Here is an 18,336-nt window from a genome sequence, read left to right as displayed (position 1 = left end):
GATTTAGTTGTTTTTTAGTTGTTCTACAAGAAATTAAACTTTTATTTGGGTAAAAATATTTGCAAATATTGTTTTTAGCTCACCTGAGCTAAAAGCTTATATGAGCTTTTCTGATCACATTTTTTTCTGTCATCTGTCCGTCCGTCTGTCTGTCCGTAAACTTTTCACATTTTCGACATCTTCTCAAGAACTACTGGGCCAAATTCAACCATACTTGGCACAAAGCACCCTTTGGCAAAGGGAATTCTTCTTCTTCTCAGAAACCTATCAGCCAGATGATTCTTTTAAATTGTGTAGACTTTGGCCTCAGGACAGTTCATGAGTGTCAGGAGGGGCTCATAGTTTGATGTAGGTTTATATCCCATATACATAAACAATTGTTTAGGATCTTTTTGAGAACTGCAATGCTCCACATGAATTATGACAATGAAATTATCCTGTTAGAAAAGGGACGAATGGTAATGAGAATAAGAATATCCAAGGGGGAAAATGGATTTTTATTTATAGAGGATCTACATGTATTATACAACATTGTCCAGATAGTTTGTATTATGATTCCATCAAGCTGATTTTATCATACCTAATGTTCCTCAGGTGATCAATGTGGTCCATGGGCCTCTTTTAAAACAAATATATTCATAAATGTAAGTCTTCACTTTGGCATCACTGTTCCTCAATGTGTATTTACTTCAGTTATAAACTTATTGTTAATATATAAAGGTGTCACTACAGTATTAAATTTTACTATATATTCTTACCAAAATTACACAACTTTAGATACAGATTAAAAATTGAAATCGAACTTCTGGAAAAAATCCTCTTGACATCTTTTTAAACAACGCTTCATTTACAATTTTCTAGCAAAATACACATGTGCATCCAGCAAGGCGTGAGACTTTGTTTACCTCGAAGTTACACATGTGCTTGAAAATCAAGCTCGGGCCTTTTCACCCCCCTCCGGAAACAACACGCATCAAAAATTCAAATGACCTCGCATTATTACAAAAATGGGATAGTTAGACCTCTTACACATTGTTTTTCATCTCATAAACAAAATCAGCTCCTGTCGCGTGCGGAACCGCTCCGAATTCAAAGGAAAATTCGGGAATTATTTTGGCTCAGCCATGTTTTGACGTGAACCTTCAGTGAAATACTGTTATGACACCTGCAATATATATACCTGTATACCACATATACCAGGTACACCAGTTACAGTTCTGTTGGTGTATATTGATGAAATACCACGCTGACTTGTAAGATGTCAGATCTTTAATCTTTTTTTGTACCAGAACTTCTTCTAAGTTTTTATGTCCATTTCTTTCTTCCTTTAACATTTTCTGTCAATTCATGTTTATATATGTGTACCTTCAATCTCTTTTGAATACCCTTAGGATTGTTCAATACCCCTATTTGTTGGAATCAGTATCATTGTTTAGTTTTATTTCATGTAGCAGAGAACCAGTGACTTCTATTAACTTTGGTCTCAGGATTCTATTTTTATTGATATGCCTTATGACTAGTGCAGATTGCTAAGTTGTGTCGTATGATAACAACAACAATTAATATGAAACTTTGGACCATTACTTGTTGCTTAAATACAAAACTGGTGTTTTATAATCATATGATCTTTCTGAAACATTAATGATAAATAAATGCATGCATGAATATGTATACATTTATTTTTATGTTATTCAAGTATATACATGTACCAGTATGTAGATTTATTATGTGTCATCTTTATAAAGAATAACTTGATGAATATGTAGATCCATATTTGCCATTCAAAACACTAAATTATACATGTATTTGATTTGTTTTCTTTTATATGTGCAAATTGTAAAATATTTTTTTTTAGCATGGTTATAAAATTTTGAAAGAAGAATTTAAAAATGGTCTTGGCGCTTTCAAGAATTGCAGATTTGTAAATCTAACTTTAGAAAGAATTTCATCTGCCTTAACATCCCATTAACTGTTTGTTTTAAGTGAAAACAGTGATTAATATTGAGGTTTCATTGTTCTTTTTCCCAGAATCTTCATAGAATTGATTAATTCCATTCAGAAGGGTGTTCCTGTTTGAGTTAGCTATGGCAGGAATGCAGTAAACAGAGGGAACATTAATTAAACATTTTTGCAGACTCAGTGTTGAGTGTATAAACATTATTACAAAAAGAGTATTACAAAAAAAAAATGTAGACATCAACTAACATGCTGTAGCCGTGTCGTTATTGCGCTACATCAGTTAATGTATAATCCTCCAAGTTGCATTAGAGGTATTTCGGAATACAGTGTGTATACCGTACATATTGCATACAATTGAAGATACTGAATTGTAGTCAAATTTATAGTAATGAAAGTAAATGGTTGTTTGAGATCAATTTGCTGTGTACTTTAATTATCACTTAATATATAAATTCCCTGCAATTTTTTCAGAAAACCTCACTTGTTCAGGCTGATTAAACGTCATTTTTTGATTTGCTGTAGGGTAAAGGCGAAGGCGTGATGACGACTCGCTTCCTGTAGAGTGATCCACACACACACACACAACATCCTTGTTCACCCTGGTTGTCGGAAAAGACCTGCCAGTCTGTTATATGTTGGATTATCACCCATATGTTTATTGATCAACAAATGAGGTAAGAAAAAAAAGAAAAGACAGACAGAAAGAGAGAGAGAGAGAAAGAAAGAGAGAGATTTATGTCTGACATGTAACTTATACAGAGTTGTCTGCTTCACCTTGAGGTAGAATCAAATATAGCCCTCAGCTACGTACGGTTGAATACTAAGTGTAGAATTTAATGTTTACATATGAAAATGAATTGTTTTTAATCATACCATATGGCTGCCCAGACATTTTATCACGTGGAACATGTTCTCAAGAGATAAAGCTGAATTAGAGTTAGTGTTGATGTTTTGGCCGGTGTAAATGACTGTCATTATTTTGTTTCTCGTTGTTAAATTGGATTTTAACGGTTATTCAAAAGACATTGACTCCAATACTTCAAAAGACAGTGACATTTGATAAAGTATGTATTATATAGGATAACTGACCACATTTTTAGAGGTATTGTATCATTTTAATTTACCTAGTTTTGAATGAAAGAATTTTAACCCCGATTCATATTGATGCAATTAAATGTTGATGATTTTTAAATTTTGTTTTAATTAACATTAAAACGTGACATTACAGAATACTTTGTCATTGAAATGTTCGTGACTCAAACCTTGAATAGTGTTAGGTTTTTAAATTTTTGGAAATTATCATAATTTATAGGGTCCATCCTTGTTAAAGCCAGGTTTTTCATTATTGATTCTTATTGTTTCCTCAACATTTTGAAGTGCATGTCAATAGGACCTTCCCTCATGCTCTTAATAATGAAGAGGTTTGTTCTATGCAGTAAATAACATTCATCTCAGATCATTTGATACATGTAGCTCATTTGCTTATTAGTAATACATGTACATGTACCACATGATTGATTTTTCATAATCATACTGTTATAAAACATGCAGGATGTTGGTGTTCGAGTAAGCCGTATCATAGTTTTAGATGAGGGTGGGAATACCATCAACATGGTAACAGATGGATCAATGTACAGAGTGGTGCTGTAAACTTAATTTTTGTTGATGAAATAATTATTAAGCCAGACCACACAGGGTTTTGGTTGTTATCACAGTTTCTAGGGGTGGTTATAATATGTAAAAATTTAGTCTGAGGTATCGATTACATACTCACAGGTGCTGGATCAGAGTAAACAATGTACATAAGCTTTTATGTAGGTTTTCTAACAATGCTGTGAAAGAAACTTCTTTATTTTTAATGTGATGGGTTGAGGCTGAATCCGTTAAAAAACTATCAACTTTCCATTGGGTTTTATGATCTGAACTTTATATGTTGCACCTGAGTTCAGGTGTGCTGGACAATCTCAGTGGAGAGACGTATGTAATGATCCCATCAGTGGCTTCCATCTTGTTAAATAACAGACACGCAGTACAGGTACAGTGATTGATGAGTTTACCGGACGTACCGATGGTAGTGAAAATATAGTTGGGGTAGTTAGGCCAGGGTATGTACATGTACCATCAGGCTCCCAGGGTAATTAGGGTAACCAGATATACAGGCACTGAAAAAATCTCATTAATTACAGTCATTAAAAGGTAAACTATGCCCAACACAGGGTGCATTGACCGGCCAAATCTACTTGTAATCTAATGATGGGGAAAAAATAATAGCTTAGTGCTTTGTACTGTACTTATTCAATCAGGACTGGAGGTCCTGAATTTTATAATGTTCCCAGAGGTTCAATTTGTTGCTTTAAAATAACATACATTCAGTGCTAACCGTGGTATTTTTCATGTTTTAAAATGTTTTAATTTTTCCCCTAAAACTGATTTTAGTACAGCAAAGGGCATCTATCTGTACTAATAATCATTTGCTTTTCATACCAACTTGTATGATCTAGATAGCAGAGGTGTTGGTGCCGTGTGGTGTAGATTGTAGACTAAATCATGTGTACTGTTGAGAACAAAGTGCAATGTGAAATTGTGCATACATGTTCTGGAAATTCTCAGTTAAGCAATATAATATCGATAATATTTTTAGATATGCATGCTGGTATGAATGTTAATGGCTTTATGTAAAGTAAGGAAGGAAAGTGAAATTTGAAAAATTATATGAAGTAATTTTTATGCTATATTTATGCATTGTATATAATATCCGTGTAAACATTTGTCGAGATGTATCAGAAATAGCATGATTATTATAAAATTATGCTGAGAAATAATCATATATTGAGAGGATTTTGTTACAAGTTCATGTATGAAATGAAATATCTTTTGATTTCAAAGTAATTTGAGGAAGCACTAGACTCAGAAACAAAATGAAAACTTTGAAAATGTTTCATCTACGTACACAGACCAATTTAATGTTTGTGGTTGCTATATTGAAGGCTTGAAAGAATGTTGATTCACAATTAAAACCCTTTGATAATAAAAGTACAGTTTTTCTGAACACTTTAATATTGATGGAAGTTCTTGTTGTTTTGAAATAAATCTTCATAGGTCAGTTAGATTTAATGAAATAATCATTTTATACTGTAAATGAGAGAGAGAGAGAGAGAGAGAGAGAGAGAGAGAGAGAGAGAGAGAGAGAGAGAGAGAGAGTGTGTGTTATCTAAAACTTCTTAGTTTTTTCCTCAGGCAATGAATTACAATCTTTCTCTAGAGCCAGACATGTGATGTAATGTGTTTGATGTGTAATACTCTGTATGCCGCATCCAAATTAATTAAAGAAGAAGAGAATAAATCAAGCAAAAGATGCAGGGTTAAGCCTGATATAAAACTGCACAGTGCTTGCAGTGAGATTGGGCCACTGACTACTGTTACTAAACAGGTATGGGTAGGTATTGATGAACCAGGTAGAAATAACCCAGGTATTTCACAGCAAATCACCTGTACACAAGATGGCATCAGTTGCAATCCTGCAATATGTTGCATCTCCATTTCTTGGAAGGTCATTATAACTGAGTAGATTTTTGTGGAAACCACCTGTTATTATGAATAAGTTATTATAAGTGGATGAATTTTAAGAAGATATTACACAGAGAGCAGGGATTGTAACAAAATTATGATCTGAATTCTGAAAAAAAAACCAACCTTGAGGGAAGGAATTGGCTTGCAGGTATGATTACTTCACTTGTTTGTAGATCAAAAGAGTTGCTAGGATTTGATGATTATGTGGAGATATGGTGTGAACTGACTGGCCCTCACCTATATGAATGTCAATTAAGCATTCAAAAGAAATTAAAGATAAATTTCTTATTTTTTGATAAACTCTTTGTGTTGATGATGGCAAAGAATTGTACTTTGAATTTGAATCCAAGGTTTTACTCTGATATTTTCACTTGAATAAAGTGGCCTTGAAGATTGTGTTGGGATCAGACTTTAAAATTTAATTAACATTATGTATTTAAATTTGTTCACATTTTTTCTAATGTTCAGTCATTTTGATGATCAGAAAGTCACAGATTATATGGTAAAAATTAGCTTTAAAGGCAGTTAGTGTTTAAAAATCACCATCCAATGATATTGTTACAAAAGTTATTTCAAATGTACAGTGTCTGAATGGATCAAGAGAATCATTAATATTAAACCAACAAAGAGGAAGTTGAAAAAAGGACAGGAAGTCCAGAGTGATATGAAAGTCTGTGGAATTTGGGATGGATTTCCTTTTCTCAGTTCAATAAAGGTCTGTTGTGATCAGGGTTACCAAAGATCAAAACTTTCAGTACATGCAGGTACTATAGCTAAAGGGACTGGGGATATGATGTGATATAACAATACATGCATATGGCTGTCTTAATTCCACTGCTGTTTGCCAATTACTGATGTGAAATTGAGTTGCCACTTTTGTAGAAGCAGGAACACCCAAAACCTCTTCAGTTATCCGACATGGACAAGGCGTTCTCATATTCTTATGATGGCACAAACAGAGGTGAGGCTATTGTTAACAAGGCCATGTATATAGTGTATAACGAAGAAGCTGAAGCTTTTACTGACCTAGTTGAAAAGTTTGACAGATGACACGGAGCACTTCAAAAAGGAAATTAATACCAGGTCATTATTTTTCTTGCAGTGAAGCAAGCAGCAAACAGAAAGGGCAAAGGTTTTGTTAATGCCCTAGGTCATAAAAATGTCGTTTAATATTAGGTGATAACAGAAATGTGGGTAAAGTTGAAAATTGTAAGAGAATCAGCTTTGATGTTTTCTTCATACAAGTTTTATACTGTTGAGTGTGTGTTAATAAATATCTGCAATTTTCTTATTAGATATTTTGATTTGAGCTTTTTGGGTGCATAGATGTAATAGGTGCATATTATGTAATAGGTATGTACATTTTGTAAAACATTCACCTGTTGAAAAGCATCATCAAGATCAGAAAATTTCACTCCATGGGGGCACCTGTTAGATTGTTTTCATGTGAATTACATCAAACCAATTTTCAGGTGATGTAATGGGTTATGGAATCAAAAATCATTTTATGGATACTGGTAGAGTTCATTTTTTCTGATAGATACCGTCAAGCAGTTTCTATAAGGCACTTAACATAAGTGCAAATAATGGTGGACTTCCTGGAGAGAGGGTACATGAACAATTTGTATAGAATTATGTAGTTGAATTAAATCTGATAAACTTTTGTGGATGTTTACTATTAGTTTAAATGCCAAAAGCTGAAAAAGGATCTTAGAGCATTTTGAAAAGTATATTTTCATACTTCTCTGAATACTAGGTTTAATTTCAACACATTATGACAAATTTGTGTGGGATTATCAACATGTTGACTTTTAACAAGCATTTCTCAATTGACACACCTGTGGAATAAATATACCAGGGAGTGAATGGACCCATCCTTATCATGACCACATATGTACTTTTGGAATAAAAACTTGATAATTTATTTTATTTTATTTTACATCAGGCAATGAACAGGAAAAATTTTTTTTTTCCTTTTCCTGAGTTCGAGTAGGAGAGAAATTCTGAGCTGTCATCTTTGTATCATTTGATGCATGTTCAGATATTTGACGTTTTCATAAGATGAGGATGTGTCATATTGAAAAAAATTCCTTATGAGATAGAATCAATACATTGCCATGAAGTTTTACCAGATATTTAATTCCCACCATAAAACCCCATCGACACATTTTAAAAAAACAAGGAACTGATGTGTCTATAGATTAATCGGTAAGTGGGTCAGACATATATGTTGAAGACCAATATATAGGTCAACATGTGATTGAACATCTCTTCCTGGTTAGATGGTAGTTAAGATAATGTCACACTCTTGTTCTTTGGTACTATAATATTTATATAATCTAGTGATCTGTTTCACATTTTGAAGTCCAAGAGGAGGCATGTAGTTTTAGGAAACAATGCTTTGTTTTTGATGTATGGTACTCTCTGAGAATGATGGAAACCTCTTGTGATGGACTTTTATATCTATCTCCACTCTGTTTTCTGTTTTCACTCAGATTTCTGTTGAGATGGGGAAGTAACTGATTTAGTTTAAGGTCATGTGACTTGTAGATCTCAAGGGTAAATGCTTTTGATGAAATTGATATATCGGGTCATATTTCAGCTTTTCCTAACGTATATGACCTATAAGTCAAGATTATTGTTTCTGACTTTTGTTGTCCACATGTAGGTTTACTCTGGAAAGAAAAGAGTTTGATCTTGCTCCAGGGTCAAGGTTATTTTAAACATACTAGACTTGATTATGACAGTGAACATTGCAGAAGTGACAATTATTTTGAGTTCTGTCTTGTTACAAATCTAAACTTGTGGGAACAAGAACTTTTATTGAGACTTTTTCTTAGCGATAATATCACTCAATTGCCAAAATCATCCGTGAGAAATCTTTTTAATGAGGTTTGGTCTTTTACATGCTCAGAACCATTATGTGTATTTCAGCACTATCTTGATAAAACATTTAATTATCTGAAAAATAAAATAGGTTTAATGTATGGCATGTACTGAACTCGCAGGCGTATAAAAGGCAGGCCTATACACAGTTTATAATTACAATAGTAAATGTTATTTAGATTAAAGGAAGTTTGTACAAAAACAAGAGCACCAGTTTGTTTGAATTGGCTGTATGTGAGAGTGAATTTAGTTGTCAGCTATTGGGTAATGTCACTGTAAGAAGCACTGTAAGGAAACGATTATGAGTGATCACTAATTAATCAGAGTACTTTACAACCTTATCCGTATCATTCTGTGCATGTACTGCTGGTATTTTGTTTTGGTTTATTTTGTGGTTTGAAATGAAAAGGGTTATAGAACACATTGGGTGTTAGTACATGTACTCAAAAAATGTTAACTATTTTGAGATGAGAAATTGCCATAAAAGGCTGTAATGAGAACGAGTGTGTGTATTTCACTATTTCAAATATGATCACATGACAGTTTTGTCAATTTATAGTTATTTCCATATATATAAATGAGGAAAAAGTCATGACAGTATCCTAATTACGTATGCATGTGAACAATATATCAGAAATAGACCGCCTGAGATATCATTAAAAATATAAGCTATGCTGTTGTTGTGTGGAATTGGGAGGGGAAGAGGCACCGGTATGTGGCTTAAATGGTTTCGAACTGTGCGGTAATTGACATGTTTCACTGATGGTTGTTTACCCACTGATTTATGCACAAAACCTGCAGTAATTAATTGTTTGGTCTTTTTTTTCAGATGATGTATAGGAACATTCCTGACTGACTGCCAGTTCCACTGTTTCTTATTCTACCACTGATATTGTGAACCATGGCAGTCCGGATTTCTGTGAGATGCCGGGTGATGGATTTCGTTACACACTGTGTTTTCTTCCTTCTGTACATGACTGCTTTGGGACAGGCCCAAAAATCCAACCATTTTAAAGAAAAAGGTATTGATATTCAGATATTAACTGTAAATTCATGCAATCATCAGAAAGAACACTGCCTTCATTGCTGCTAAATATACCGGTAGAAGGTTACATAATGTAACAAATACATATTCATTACTGAAAGTATTTTCTTATGTTATAATTTTGATCATTCTGAATGGTAAAGGTTTACTTTATGTGCATTCAATCAAGAAGTACCTGTAGTGACGTACATATACATGGGTTTTAGATGGTTGACTGGCAAAGTTGAGTATCAAAACATTTAAAGTGTAAGGAAAAATTAAAACATGTAATGGCAATTCAACTGCCAATCGAAAGTAGGATGACCGATACTTATTAATACTAGTACAAGGAAAATCAAGGCACATTAATATATTATACAAATATTGACTGGGGTTGAGGGCAACATTGATTATATTAGCCCCCGAGGGACGAAATATTGCCCGACGCGAAGCGGAGGGCAATATTTTCGTCCCAAGGGGGCTAATATAATCAATGTTGCCCGAAAACACAGTCAACATTTGTTTTGTTATATGAAGAAACAAACCAAAATTTAAGAAATTAATTGAAAACAGATCGCCGTAATTTTCTCAGCTCAACAAAGAATTCACGAATTCAATTTTGTGCAAAGTTCATTTCCAAAATATCCTCAGCATCAAACGGTCACTTGTGATATTCCGCCGACCGTACGAATTATCAGACAGGTGTTCTACCTGATTTTACTTCACAGTAATTCGCAAATCCTTATATCCGTTATGATAGCAAACCGTTGCAATTGCGCGTTCGTTGTTTACTTGCCTTGACTGACTGTCTATTATGACGTCACCTTGTTTTGGAGTCGCGAAGAATTATTTACGTCACCGTTTACGAATCAACAAATCAGAGGCGATTATTTGAAATAGAGGGAATGTTCTCTAGATATTATTCCTAGCCGGTCAATATCTAAAAAATATTGACCGGTCAATATTTTTCGGACGAGCTGATATTACAATTATTGACTATTCGTCTATATAGAGTTATATAGTGAGAATATACTACTGAATATAACAAATTCATATATACTCATGGCTTTCAATATTTTCTCATTTGCTATACCCATGGTGTTTTTTTGTATGTATAACTGAATCTAATTGGAACAAAGAATTTTGAAGCATTAGGTACTGATATCAGACAGGGAAAATGTGTGATTTATTAAGAACTATCCAAGTTTCATGCTGTTTCTCTGAGTGTAATATTAAAAAAATTACTTAATGAAATAACCAAAGAGTTCTGTAGGTAATTGGTAGTTCATATAAATTGCTAGGCAACAGCACATTGATGTAATGCTTTTGATTGAGTTCAACTGCCATTTGATGTCATACTTTTTACTACTTACACTCCTTGAGAACCCAAGATATTGAATATAGGTCAATTAAATTAAGCCAAAAGTTGTGTTACTTTGTTATATTTTACATGTATTATCACTGTCATGACATTGTAAATATAATTTGTTGAATTAATTACTAGTAGGTGATGAACAAAATAATTTTCAGTATATTGTCGGACAAGGATGCAATGCAAATGTGCTTCATAGTTTGCACAGTCAAATGTGTGCGTTCAATGATAGGAAATGAGTGATAACAAGCAATCATCAATAATACATTCGTATTGGATAGTTGTATAGGAAATGGTGAATGGATGCAGATAGAAGTGGGGAATATAATTGCATAGAAAAGTGGTTTATGTTTGTATGGGGAAGTGGTGAATTGTTAGAGATAGAAATGGTTGAGGGTTTTACGTATGTAAACCACAATGGCGTGGGTTCTTGGCAAACATCAGATCTTGATGGTGGTTGCTGTTCCTGATTATTAATATTTCTTGGTTATCAGAAGATGATTATCTTAGAGCTATCAATTGCTGTTCAAGAACAGAGATTTCAACTCTAATGTTTTTTTATGATGTTTTTTGTCTGAGAAGTACAAAATGTGAATTGCGGGGGTGCTGAAAAATGGGAACTGGAATTTTAGAACTTGGTAACTCTAGAAAAAAGAAAAAAATCTCGATAAAGTGTGTGAGAACTAAAACTTGTATGCAAAAAATGTCTCAATTCTGGAGATTTTCTCAGTCCATTGCAGAGCTATAGCCATCAAAATATCTTGAGAACAAGTTTGGAGGTTCAGGGGTGGAGCTAGATTCCCGTTGTGAGGTTGTCACCTCAGATAAAAGCCATACAACAAAACGTCTGTACCCAGGGACAGATTACAGAAAAATTCTATTCTAAATCAGGCTTATTTTACAGTTTACACGATAAAATCAGCCCGATATTTTTGTTGGTAGACATTTATACGATGCACCGGATCAACACATTTTCAGTGATATTTCGTGTATCTGTTAAATTGTCTGAGGTTTGATCTTTAATTAAGGATACAAAAAGGCAGATGGGGTATTGAGGAAAAAGTCAGATGATAAAAATACGCAAGAGGAGATGTTTCTCAGGAAGATCAGTATTGAGGTCACAATGCATGCAGACATGCTGAGAGAAATTATACAGAAGTTTTTTCATTCATTTTTTCCCTGATGGTTAAGCAATGTAGCATATTTTGAATTTATAGCATATAGCATTTGCATGAATATATTAAGATTACACTTACCACAAAAGTGAGATCTTAAACTATGATGAATAACATTTTGTATATTAAAATTTGATAATTCTCATAACAAAAGCAAGGTCTTGTAACTAAAATGACCCATAGAAAAGGTTTTCTAATTGTGTTTTGAGGCAGCAGTATTGGTGGGGTTGGAGGGGGGGGGGGGTGTCGGTGGTTTCATATTACATACTTTTATTTACAAATATGGTTCCCCCTTTGATGGATTGGAGTACTATGACAGTCACTTATTGATTAAGTGGGGACAGTGTCAATAAAGTCAGTCCAGAGAATTCAATTCTCTCTTAAGATAATGAAGTAGATTTCGTGACAAACGAGAAATAATCGTCCCATCAGTAGGACTGATTCATCAATGGATATGCCTCAGTGTGATCAATTAGGCGATTAGTTCTCCGTCAGCCTACATGTGTGGGTGGGGCCAGGTTCACCCATTAGGAAAATTTGTATTTTGGTTTTATTACATGAATATTGTGTAATTACAACTTTTGCATAATAAGTGTAAATAGGTTTTGCTTGGTGGTGGAACTAAAAAATAGGGATTTTTTTAGCTTGCAATACGTAGGTTGATGCAAAATTTGCACAATTTTGAGTCATACAACAAATATGAATACTACGGTAATATTATCTGCATGAAGAATCCATAAACGTGTCCCAGTGCCTAAAGAAATTCATCAATGATGATACATTAAGTGTGGCTGGGTTACCGATTCATGGCAGAAATGCTACTTCAAGCAAAATTTTCTCAGACAACAATTCTTTTCAAAGAAAAGGGTTTGTTAGCTTGTCAATGGTGCATTTTGACAGCTAGCCCTGCAAGATGTGAGTACCAGGTATGCATGATCCAACACTCCAAAAAATATAAGTTTTTTTTTCAGACAATAGATGGCTTACTTTGATACTAAATCTCATCTCTTTTGGAGATTGAAAGTTATTCATTCTTCCTGGTACATGGGGTTCTGGTGGGAGGGCTCTCTGGTGATGTTACATACTTACAATTGTAAGCATTTGAGTTCATCACCAGTAGTCAACCACATTTTCTCCTGCAATGGTTCATCTGAAAAACAAACTTCTAGTATGGCTTCTTACTCTTGATCCATCACCATTTCTTTTGCCTCTTTGTTCATCTACCTTCTCTGTAGACTCAGAGAGTTCATTAAACATAGTTGTTGAAGTCCCTAAAAGCCTCTTTATAAATTTTCTCTGTTTGTTTGTTCTTAAGAATAACCTAGCTGTATTGGGTTTTTTTGAGTTAATCATGCATCTTTCATGAGAAATAATTATATTAGAAATATGTGTATGAAGTAAACAGAATTGGACTTGATATGATCTTTGATATATTTTTTATGAATGCTATGCTTTAAATGTGATTCAGACTCTAAATTTTGCACTTTGAAGATAATTGTCTGTGCACGACCTGCTTAAGTTTAATGCATGTTGGCTCATGAAATTATGTGTGAATTGCATGCAATGATGTTAATCATCAGTTGCTGGATTTTTCAAATTTGATATTTTGATATTTAGCTCTCATAGGATGAAAGATATGTGCCTCCTCTACAGTTGTGGGAATGGCTTATTTACTTTATTCAGGTCTCCTCAACTTATTTAAAGAATTGTTTTGGAAGTTTTGATAAAAAGAATATATGCTTCAATTCTACTGTTTGCAATATGCCAGGTTTTTTTGGTTGTAAGCAGTTATAGTATATAAATAAATAAATAAACAATGTTGCAAAGAAAATATCATAAAGTTTTTTAATACCCCAAACAAGCCAATTTATAAATGAATGAAACACTGTATAACTTGACTGATCTTCAAGCAGCTCTAACAAATTAAATTTCCCAGACAATTTGTGATTGGCTGCTATTTTTATCCAGTCTCTTTACATTTCTTTTCTCTTTTCTTAACTGCTTATCCTTATCTCACCTTTGTATGTTTAATCTACTTCATCACTTTTTCAATTACCAAATTACTTTCTTATCGATAATAGTTAATTTATGAGGTGGAAAGATAACACTGCCAGGCTGTACATGAATTAGAGACTGTGTATGTGAGTTAGGTCATGCAATGATGCACAGAACGTAGCATAATTTGTTTTAGATGTTTTGTGAATAAAGAAAAGAGTCAGTTTAGAGATATAGAAACCTGCAAAGATTAAGAAACCATTAATCCCAAGTCTTTCATGCTTACTTCTATGTTATGTACACTTAATGAATTAATTATAAGTATTCTCTATTGCTTAGCATTTACTTTACAAGTCAGAAGGGCTATTAAAGAAGACTTATTGATATGAAAATAAAAAAGAAGACTTATGAAAATAAAAAGCAGACCTATGAAAATAAAAGGGTATTTGTGATTATACATTGTAAGCCAAATCAACTAGCCATATGCTCCACTGTATTATTATTTTTCTGACATTTTAAATGAATTTTGTAAATGCACAATTGAACTGGTACAGGAATGTTGATTTTAGCAAAGAATCTGTGGGAGGTTTTATTTTTTTCGGTCACCAGACATTGTTTTCAGACAAATTGGTGCATATTAAAAATCTGCAGTGAGATGAAATACTGGTTTCCATAGATCTACAGTGTAAATTTAAAATGATGAACTTTGATTACAGCTAAAATTTATTGGTTTAAATGTCTGTTAAAGTCACTGCCTCTACCATTTCCAAAAAAATCACATAAATTCAAATGTAATTGTCTGCTTGCATAGTCATGTAAAGAGAATACTTCTAACATGACAAGCTTGATCGGGCAGTCAGCTTGTGGAAGCCATGATGATACATATTAAGCTGTATTGATTTTACTTTTGTATTTTATGCTGGAGATGAGTTTTTTTTCATTTTTGCTGGATAAAGGTTTCTTATTTCTTTCCTTACACACCCTATTGATTTTGTGAGCCATATGGTTGGTTTATAGATATACCGGTATATTTCTGTACACCAGACTGTTCAATAGTCTGATCTCCATCTCTTTAACATCTCTTTACCTTTTCATTGTTCCATGCCATTGCAGTTCATTATTCATGAATCAACTGGTTGATGTTTTAGACTGTCTCTATAGGAATAAGAAGTGTAGGACACAAAACTACAATCAGAACTGTGAAGTCATTCCAGGACAGTTTTGTCTGTCTATAATCTTGCACAGTTTACCTCAGATGAAGTTCTCCTACAAAGTGTACACACATACATGTGAAATATTGTTTAAAGATGCTCAAAGGGAGAAGGAAAAAAAATAAAGTAGGCACTGTTTGTGACATACTTTGCTTCTCAGCATTACAGAATCTGGGTCCCTGCCAGTATGACTTCATTTCAAGAATAATCACGCCTTTGTTTCCCAAGTTTCTCATAGTATAAACTTCAGAGCTTAATTTGTAACTTTATATTCAGTGCATAAATTTTAATGCCCCAATGCTGGCACTGCCCATGAAATTAACGAACTATTAATGAAATTTCAGAAAGATTTTAGACCTAAGGTGACATTTGAATGAGTCAAAAAAGTGCCTGGCCTTCTCAAGGCAAATAAGATATTCTTACAACCCAAAAACGTAAAAAAAACTTGATATCCCCTACAAACGAGTACGGTTCTATGAACAAGGTCCAGAAGCCATTTGGCAATTAGGAAGATCAGTGATCTTAAGATAATCGTGTTTGTTAGAGGTTTTCTTGATGTTTTTGATGTTGTTCTCTCCTGTATCTCAAGGAGAGGAGTTCCTTGGTCTTAGAGGTTGGATGATCCACAACTGTGGGTGGTCACTGGTTTCTGCATAGGTAAAGATATGTGTAGCAATATTTCAATAAATAAAGAAAAAAAACCCACTACAAACCCTGTTTATCTTTTTAATGAGATTTGGCATTGAAGCATTTGTAAATGTTAAAACCAATTAAGTCTCGATATCCATTTCACAAAGAAAATTAAAGGTCAATTTAAGTTATCTATATTAATTAGTATTTTAACCCAGCAAACAGCATTTTCTTATACTAATTACTTTCCAATTACATGTATTAAGTTTGATATAAGGTACCTGAAGTCATATGCAATAAAATATTTGGCAAACATGGTACAGAGTCTATAGTTACCGTGAATCATTATTGTAGCAAAATAGGAAGTTCTGAATATATACTTATAGTGAAAACGAATGAAAATTTTCTTCTGAATCAGGTTTATAATGAAATTAGGTACCGGTGTAAAACAAATAATGGTCGTACCGGTACTAATAGTGTTACTATGTTTCTCTATTTTAAGGAGGCTGGGTGGTCAATAAAACTAGCCATCAGATCTACCTTAAATGTTTAGATATGATTTGTTAAGCTATTAACTATGATGTAGTCAAGAAAAAATCCATAACGTTTAGCTTTTAAATTTAAGTACATGTATTTTCCTTTATATAGAGCTTTTCTTCTAATGGAAATCAAGACAGTCAAAAAATGGCCACGACCCCCCAGCCCTCCTAAGGATTGACTGTATTTTACAGATGAATGAGATGATCTAACAGTTTTCTAATTAAATTTGTAGATTTGATGATACACACATTCCTGAATCCTAGCATCAGGAACTACAGTTATTTATATATTGACAATGCCACAGGGTCATTATTTGTTGGTGCTAGGTAAGTTTTCACTTGAAACATATTTATATACCCTTACATTTTAATAAAAAAATATTTATTTAGGAATTGGATGATACTCGCTTACAACATAAATTCTAGAGAGAATATCTGATGATGGAGTTACATATATAAGCATTAATGTCAGCATTTTGGATTGATTTCTTTGAAGAATATATTCAAAGTGTATATGGGCTTGTATATTGTTATAGCTTTATCAACAAAAATAAATTAAGTCAGTTGCGAACTGGTTTCACGGTTTGCATGATCATGACAATTTGAAAATAAAATTTAGCCTCATATATTCAACTTACAAAAGAATAAATAATCTGATTTTAGGAATATTTCATATCCCACTCATTTTCCTTTAGATAATACAGCATTGACTGATCGTTTCTGTATTTTTTTCTTTCCAGGAACCGTTTAGTACAGTTGAGTTTAATTAATATCAATGCTTCAGATAGCGTGGTAAGTAGTTGTGGGTCTGCTGTATTAAAAATGTGATCTTATGTATTTAAACTGTTAATTATAACATGGATGCACTGATAAATGTATTTTCTTCTATTCGCTGTTTCTTAGTACTTGTACGTTCATTCATTATTTCTTATCATTTGATTTTTTTTCCATATAGAAAATACTAGAAGTTCCAGCTTCTGAATCAAATAGGAAACCATGTTTTTTCAATGGAAAGTCTAATGTAAGTGTCTGAAGTGACCAAGTGGTCTTGAAAAACATCTATAGTCTGTCCCAAGATATTTATGCAGTACTCTTGGAGGATTTCTATATACACATACCTGTGAAAGAAGTGCAATTGAAATGAAAAGGAAAATATCCAAGATATCTTCATTGACATATCATTTTTCATGTGGTAAAATTCACAGGAACAGATTTCTTATGGAAATTTATAATGGGAAATGTTTTTTTTCCATTCAGATGTCACTCGGAATACCTCGCACATTTTTTCAACATTACATCCGGGTACCTTCATCTCTTTTGCAATGCAAAATCTCCATATAGACTTAATAATTGAGCCATGTATTGAAACCTGACAAAAGGGAAATCTTGGAATTTTAACATACTATTGGATGAACATTGTCTGATTAAAGAAAATGTTTGGCATGAATATCTTGGGACAGACTAAAGTTAAAAAAAGTAGCCTAATCTAAGTGTAATTTTTTTGAACATATTGTAAAATTGATGCCTATGAATATTAATGACTGTATGTGATGATGAAAAACATATTTATTATGTTTATTATGTGATATAATAATAAATTCATGTATTATCTTCTATTTTTGTTTTAGGAATACTGTCAGAATTATATAAAGTACGTCGTGCGAGTGGACAACCTCACTCTGTCTTTCTGTGGTACAGATGCCAATACTCCATCACAGTACACGGCAGCGTACAATGTAATTATAACAGTACTGTACCTAATGCAGTGCAAGTAAATACTGTATACCCGGTACACGGTTATTTTCGCCCCATGTTATTTTCGCCTTTCTTCACTTGTGAACAGTTTTGCCCAGTCTTAAATTTGCCCACTGACAACGAAGGCGAGAGGGGTGAAAATAAAACGGGGGCAAATATTTTCCTGGATACAGTAGACAAATGGAAGTAAAACACATGCATGTTTTTAATTATGGTAAAA

The 18,336-nt window shown here is 33.3% G+C and overlaps 1 protein-coding gene across 10 annotated transcripts in view; it reads left to right on the top strand.

Annotated features, from left to right (window-relative positions):
• LOC128175542 (semaphorin-2A-like) overlaps positions 1–18,336 on the top strand; it is a 39,891-nt gene that overhangs the window by 4,580 nt on the left and 16,975 nt on the right. For 3 of the 10 annotated variants that reach the window (XR_008242697.1, XM_052841279.1, XM_052841287.1), the window contains 6 exons: positions 2,482–2,633; positions 9,245–9,437; positions 16,595–16,688; positions 17,102–17,153; positions 17,317–17,382; positions 17,990–18,097. Coding sequence is in view for 9 of the 10 variants with exons in the window: in XM_052841279.1 (XP_052697239.1) it covers positions 9,317–9,437; positions 16,595–16,688; positions 17,102–17,153; positions 17,317–17,382; positions 17,990–18,097 (441 nt within the window). In the remaining variant the exon portion in view is untranslated. Of the gene's footprint in view, positions 1–2,481; positions 2,634–2,808; positions 3,062–3,970; positions 3,995–5,364; positions 5,390–5,656; positions 5,678–6,275; positions 6,491–8,997; positions 9,127–9,244; positions 9,438–16,594; positions 16,689–17,101; positions 17,154–17,316; positions 17,383–17,989; positions 18,098–18,336 lie in introns of those variants that run through there. The other 7 variants (XM_052841281.1, XM_052841280.1, XM_052841285.1 and 4 more) reach the window with 7 other exon arrangements.

Source organism: Crassostrea angulata, chromosome 3, assembly GCF_025612915.1.
Source record: "Crassostrea angulata isolate pt1a10 chromosome 3, ASM2561291v2, whole genome shotgun sequence".
NCBI classification, from domain to species: domain Eukaryota; kingdom Metazoa; phylum Mollusca; class Bivalvia; order Ostreida; family Ostreidae; genus Magallana; species Magallana angulata.
Note: the sequence above shows the minus strand (reverse complement) of the source record. Positions and strands in the feature narration are given on the sequence as shown.